The sequence below is a fragment of the Chiloscyllium plagiosum genome, chromosome 26 (genome assembly GCF_004010195.1).
Source record: "Chiloscyllium plagiosum isolate BGI_BamShark_2017 chromosome 26, ASM401019v2, whole genome shotgun sequence".
NCBI classification, from domain to species: Eukaryota; Metazoa; Chordata; class Chondrichthyes; order Orectolobiformes; family Hemiscylliidae; genus Chiloscyllium; species Chiloscyllium plagiosum.
Genome location: NC_057735.1, coordinates 49,001,911 through 49,009,210, shown reverse-complemented (window position 1 = coordinate 49,009,210; position 7,300 = coordinate 49,001,911). Strand labels below are relative to the sequence as shown.

At 44.1% G+C, this 7,300-nt stretch overlaps 1 protein-coding gene across 1 annotated transcript in view; it reads left to right on the top strand.

Annotated features, from left to right (window-relative positions):
• LOC122562950 overlaps positions 1 to 1,945 on the top strand; it is a 45,962-nt gene extending 44,017 nt beyond the window's left edge. Inside the window, exon 7 of the mRNA XM_043716252.1 lies at positions 1,826 to 1,945. Within this exon, the coding sequence (XP_043572187.1) occupies positions 1,826 to 1,945 (120 nt within the window). The remainder of the gene's footprint in view (positions 1 to 1,825) is intronic.
• Positions 1,946 to 7,300: the final 5,355 nt, after the last annotated feature.

Below are 7,300 nucleotides of genomic sequence, written 5' to 3'. Positions count from 1 at the left end.
CACACTATGTACACCGTGCATGGGAACGTGTGTGCCATATACTCTCTGTTCTAGGGACTGAGTTCTGTGTATTCTATGGTCCTTGGAGTCTAAGTGCTATACACTCTTGTATTTTGGGGAATGTGAGTGCTGTATACACTGTGTTATTGGCATTGTGAATCCCGTCTCTTCTATGTCCTCATGACTCAGTGCTGTGTACTCTCTATTCTCACGAAGGTGAGAGTTGTGTTGCTGGGAACATAAGTGTTATATATCCTGTGTACTTGGGAGAGTGAGTTTCTGTTCTCTGGAATGAGCCTTGTGTATACATTGTTTTTGGGAATGTGTGTTGTGGATTTTCCATTCTTAGGCGTTTGAGCTGTGTATGCTGTACAATCAGGAACACAAGTGCAACGTTTACTCAGTTTTCTGCAATGGATTGCTGAATATTCTGTGTGCCTGGGTGTATGCTGTTATAGAGTCATAGAGTCATACAGCACGGAAACAACTCTTCGGTCCAACTCGTCCATGCCAACCATGTTTCACAAACTAAATTGGTCCCATTTTCCTGCGTTAGGCCCATATCCCTCTTAACATTTCCTAGTGACATCCCTGTCCAAATATCTTTTAAATGTTGTATTGTACCAGCAGCCACCATGTCCCCAGCAGATCATTCCACATACAAACCATCCTCTGTGTGAAAACGTTGCCCTGCCAGGTCCCTCTTAAATCTTCCCCTCTCACCTTCAACCTATGTCCTCTAGTTTTGGAATCCCCTACCCTGGGGAAAATGAGCTTTGCTAGTCATCTTATCTAACTTCCTCATGATTTTATATCATCTATAAGGTCACCCCACAACCTCCTACACTCCAGGGAAAAAAGTCCCAGGCTATCCAGCCTCTCCTTATAACTTATCCCTCCAAATGCTGCGTTTTCTGGAGTGTGAACCCTGTGTGTTCTCTGACTTTGGTGGGTGCATGCTGTTTATTCTGTGCTATTGAGAAATGTGAGTATTGTGTGTTCTGATACCAGAAGTATGATTGTTATATATATATATAAATCTCAGGAGCATCAATGCTGTGCATTGTCTGATCTTGGGTTGTGAGTACTGTCTGTCCCTTGATCTTGGGAGTGTGATTGTTATGTACACTGTTATTTTGTGAATGTAATGAAACTGTGAGACTTGCATATGTGCTTTAATATTGTTTATGGTTTGGATTCTTGGAATTCTAAGTTAAATATATGGATTTGTCTGTGCATTTGGCATTAACAATTAACTTTAAAATCTACACTATCCATGTTCCTTAGTGACAGGAAGTGAACCAGAATCCCGAGTGAATGACCCAGCGGGTTTAGCGGGAGATCTTTCCAAACTGTGACTTTCATTTTGGGTCAGTATTGGGAAACCATTCGAGAGGGAAGCATATATTGAGCTCTGCCCAAAGGAGTGCCAATAGTTACACAGAATTCCTAAGAAAGGGAGTTCAAATTAATAAAATCATCTTAGAATAAGAAGTTATTATTATTCCCACATCAGAGTATTGGGATACAGTTGGTGGAAAAGAATTGCTGATAAACAAAAGAGCAAAAGACATGTATAGCATAGGACCAGGCCCCCTTCGGCCTTCCAAGCCTATGCTCATCATAATGTTCTAACTAAACTAAAAAACAAACCTTCTGCCCTTACTCGGTCTGGATCCCTCTACTCCCTCATTCATGTTACCATCCAGATGCCTCTTAAATATCCGTTGATTTTTATGAAATAAAACAACGGAAGGTATTGACACTGTATCAAGGATAGCATTCTTGCTGATCTTTTATTGTTCTGTTTTATTCTTTTTCTCAGTCTTGGCTTGGAACTGTGAACTGTAAGATGAAGATTACCTTTGGACTGTGGGCAGCAGCTTGTGTTCAAAAGGATCTGGGAATTGGTGCCAGCGAGTCTGGGAGGAAACGTGACAGTTAAACAGAGAGAAGGTTCGGAGAATTTGAACTGGTCTTTGGCCTGTGTTTCTCAAAGATGCTTGGCTATTGATGCTACAGCAGGAAGGTTTGAAAGCTCCATGCCGAATCACCAATAATCAGCTATTGCAAGTTCAGAGAATATAAGCTAAGTTCAACGTATTACTGAAACCTCCCCGGGGTTAACTGAAAGGGTGGCATGGATTGGATCTTCAGAAAATTAAACAAGAAACAATCATCTATAACTGTGGAACTACGTATTGTGAAAATCACTTAAGTAATCTGGCCAGTTATATTCAATTTAGCCTTCAGGTGTGTTTGCCTGTCTGTCTGTCTTTTGTATGAGTGGAGTTAAAAACCAAGGTAATTGGGTTTAAATCTTAGGCATTAATTAGATTGCTTCATTGTTTAAATTTTGCTCTGCTACATTTGCTGTGCTGTTAATAAATTGCAAATACTTTTGTTTAAGATACAAGCTCATTTTCTGGAATTGATTATGTACAAGGACTGGGATTGGTTATTCAAAAGATCTGGTCAGGAACCATTGGGGTCAATTTTGAGGATCTTTGAAGGTTTTAATTTTACTGCATTGTGAATAGAGAGGTAGGACTTGATTCTCCTGTCTGTCTCCAACTCATAACAATAAGTGAAGCACAGGAAAGAAGCTAAGTCAAGAGCTTAGTACACAGTACTATACTCCTTTACATTGAATACACAGCACACACACTCCCAGAATCATAATCTATATAGTATTCACTGTAGAGAGTACACAGGATACCTTTTCTGATATCAAGTATTCAGAGAATTTGCATTCCCAAAATGGGCAGCACAGTGGCTCAGTGGTTAGCACTGCTGCCTCACAGCACCAGAGACCTGGGTTTGATCCTGAGATTAGATTCCCTGCAGTGTGGAAACAGGCCCTTCGGCCTAACAAGTCCACACCGACTCACTGACCCTGCCTTCGGGTGACTGTCTGTGTGGAGCTTGAATGTTCTCCCTGTGTCTGCGTGGGTTTCCTCCCACAATAAACTTTTACGTTTATTGAAGGAATAGAGCTGAGAAGTGTTGCTTCAATTATACAAGGCATTAATGAGACTACACCTGAAGTATTATTAACAGCTTTGGTCCCCTTACTTGATGATAGATGTAATTGGTTTGGAGGCAGATCAGAGGTGGTTCACTGGATTAATTTGGGTCCTTGTCTCTCTTGCCAATGGACACATCTTCCCAACCTCCACTCTGTCTAGGCCATTCGATATTCGGTATGTTTCAATTAGATCCCCCATAACCCTTTGAAAATCCATCCAGTATAGACCCAGGGACCTCAAACATTCCTCATATGTCAAGTTTTTCATTCCTGGGACCATTCTCATGAACCCCCACTGAACACGTTCCTGAGATATGGGGCCCAAAACTGCGCACAATACTCCAAATATGGTCTGACAAGAGCCTCAGAAGTACACCCCTGCTTTTACATTCAAGTCCTCTCAAAATAAGTGCCATCATTGCATTTGCCTTCCTAACCTGCAAGTTCACCTGGAGAGAATCCTGGACTAGAGCTCCCAAGTGTCTTTGCACTTCAGACTTCTGAATTTTCTCCCCATTTAGAGAGTACTCCATGCCTCTACTCTTCCGACCAAAGTGCATGACCTCACACTTCTCCACGTTGTACTCCATCTGACACACCCTTGCCCACTCCCCTAACCTGTCCAAATCCTGCTGCAGCCTCCTCACCTCCTCAGTGCCATCTGTCCCTCTACTTATCTTTGTATCATCTGCAAACATAGCCAGAATGCCCTCAGTTCCTTCATCTAGATTGTTAATGTATAAAGTGAAAATTTGTTGTCCCAACACTGACCCTTGCGGAACACCACTGTCCCCGGCTGCCATCCTGAGAAAGACCCTTTCATTCCCACTCTCTGCTTTCTGCCAGACAGCCAAGCTTCTATCCATGCTAGCACCTTGCCTCTGACACTATGGACCTTACTCAGTAGTCTCCTGTTCGGCACCTTGTCAAAGGCCAGGTAGATAACATCCATTGGCTCTCCTTGGTCTAACCTGCTTGTTACTTGCTCAAAGAATTCTAGCAGATTTGTTAAGCATTACCTCCCATTGATGAATCCAAGCTGACTTTGCCCTATTTTACCATACACTTCCAAGTATTCAGAAATCTCATCCTTCACAATGGATTCCAGGATCTTAACCACGATCAAGTCCTGACGGTCTGTAATGTTCTGTCTTTTGTCTTACTCCCTTTTTAAACAGGGGTGTCACGTTAGCAATTTTCCAGTCCTCTGGGACTCTCCCTGACCCTAGTGATTCCTGAAAGATCACCACTAACATATCTCCCCTCAAACTCTGGAGTGCAGTCCATCTGGTCCAGGTGATTTATCCATCTTCAGGCCATTCAGTTTTTCTAGCACCTTCTCCTTGGTGATTGCCACCATACTCAGCTCTGCCCCCTCACTCTCCTGAATGTCTGGGAAATTACTCCTGTCCTTCACCGTGAAGACTGACATGAAGTAATTATTCAGTTCCACAGCCATTTCCTTGTTCCCCACTACTATCTTCCAGCATCATTTTCCAGTGGCCCAAAGTTCACTTTTGCCTCTCTTTTGCCTCTCCTTTGTTGGTCTTTTTAAGTTTCTCAATCCCCTAGTTTCCCACTGCTCTTTGCTTTCTCTTTTGTTTTTGTGCTATCCCTGACTTCCCCAGTCAGCCATGGCTGCCTCACCCTCCCTGTACCAGGCTTCTTTTCCCTCGGGATGAGTCTCTGCTGTGTCTCCTGAATTACTCCCAGAAACCCCTGCCATTGCTGTTCCACTGTCTTTCCTGCGTGGCTGCTCTCCCAGTCAATTCTCCCCAGCTCCTCCCTTGTGCCTCTGTAATTACTTTTACTCAGCTGTAAAACCGTTAGCCCTGATTCTACCTTCTCCCTCTCAAATTGCAGAGTAAATTCGATCATATTATGATCCCTGCTTCCTAAGGGTTCCTTCACCTTAAGCTCCCTTATCAAGTCTGCCCCATTGTACAACACTAAATCCAGTACCACCTGCTCCCTAGTGGGCCCCATCACAAGCTGCTCCAGAAATCCATCTCATAGACTCTCCAAAAATTCAATTTCTTGTAATCCACTACCAACCTGGTTTTCCCAGTTCCCCTGGATATGGAAATCCCCCATGATCACCGTAACTTTGCCTTTCCTACACATCTTTTCTATCTCCTGGTGTATTTTGTGCCCCATATCCACCCCCATTTGGAGGCCTACACATAACACCAGCTATGGTTTTATTACCTTTGTGGCTCCTCATCCTACCCACACAGATTCTACACCATCTGACCCTACTGGGCTTCTTACAATTAATGTAATTTCATTTCTTACTATTAAGGCGACCCCACCCCCTCTGCCCACCTGCCTATCTTTTCGATCGGACGTATATCCTTGGATATCCAGCTTCCAATCATGATTCCCTTGCAGCCACGTCTCTGTGATCCCCACCACATCATACCTTCCAGTTTCAATCTGTACCACCAGCTCATTTACCTTATTCCTTATGCTGAGTGCATTCAGATATAACACCTTCAGTCCTGTATTAACCATCCCTCTTCTCATTGTAATTTGTTTGTCCAGTGTATATGTGCATTGTACTCTGAGCTGTCTAGAGTAGGTGCGCTGATCTCAGAGGTATGGGTGCTGTGAACTCTCTACTCTCAGGAGACTGAGTGCTGTGCACTTTCAGCTCTGTGGAGTGCTTGTATAATGCATTCTGTGTACTCAGCAATGAACATTCTCTGTTCCTGTGAATGTCAGTTCTATGTATTCACTGTTTTTGAGTGAATTGTGAATTTATTTTAAATTCACTCATGGGGTGTTGGTGTCACTGGGACAGCATTTATTGCCCGTCCCTAGTTGCCCTTGAGAAGACTATGGTGAACTGCCTTCTTGAACTGCTACAGTCCACGGGGTGTAGTTAGACCCACAGTATCCTGCGAATGGGAGTTCCAGGATTTTGATATGGGGATAGTGAAGGAACAGCGATATATTTCCAAGCCCGGTTGATGAGTCCACATGCTGTGAATTCTCTACTTTCAGAAGCTTGAGTCCTGAGTACTCTCAAGTATCAGGATAGTGAATGCTGCGGCACAGTGGCACAGTGGTTAGCACTGCTGCCTCATAGCGCCAGAGACTGGGTTCAATTCCTGACTCAGGCGACTGTTTTGATATGGGGATAGTGAAGGAACAGCGATATATTTCCAAGCCCGGTTGATGAGTCCACATGCTGTGAATTCTCTACTTTCAGAAGCTTGAGTCCTGAGTTCTCTCCAGTATCAGGATAGTGAATGCTGCGGCACAGTGGCACAGTGGTTAGCACTGCTGCCTCACAGCGCCAGAGACCGGGTTCAATTCCCACCCCAGGCAACTGACTGTGTGGAGTTTGCACGTTCTCCCCGTGTCTGTGTGAGTTTCCTCCGGGTGCTCCAGTTTCCTCCCACAGTCCAAAAATGTGCAGGTCAGGTGAATTGGCCATGCTAAATTCACCGTAGATGAAGGGGTAAATGTAGGGGAATGGGTCTGGGTGGGTTGTGCTTCAGCGGGTCAGTCTGGACTTGTTGGGCCGAAGAGCCTGTTTCCAAACTGTAACTAATCTAATCATGAATGCTCTGGGTTCATCGATCTTGAGAATGCGATATTAGTGCATACTCTGATCTCAGGAATGTGAGTATCAGGTTTTCTGTGTTGTTGGAGTGTGGTTGATACGTAGTCTCAGTTCTCCAGAGTGTGAGTGCTGTGTATTCTGTGTTTTTGGACACTCCTGCCCCTGAGAAGAACATACTCAGTGTACCTGGACTCCTAGACACAAAAGCCACCAAGTCACACCTCAAAGGCTCTGCTGTAGAGCAAGCTCTCTCAACCTTGCTGCAGAACCTGAGACTGCTCTGAGACGTATTGGGAGTAGAGTCAGCATGGCTTCATGAAAGGGAAACCATGTCTGAGTAATGTCTTAGAGTTTTTTTGAGAAGTCTCAATCAGAATGTTTAGAGGGGAGCCAGTAGATGTGTTGTATTTGGGCTTCCAGAAGGTATTTGACAAGGTACCTCACAACAGATGAAGTTATAAGAATCCATGGTGTTGGAGGGAGTATATTGGTTTGAATAGAGAATTGGCTAATGTGCAGGTGGGGATCATTAGAGTCATAGAGGCATAAAGATGTACAGCATGTAGACAGACCCTTTGGTCCAACCCATCCAAGCCGACCAAATATCCCAACCCAATCTAGTCCCACCTGCCAGCACCTGGCCCATATCCCTCCAAATCCTTCCTATTCATATACCCATCCAAATGCCTCTTAAATGTTGT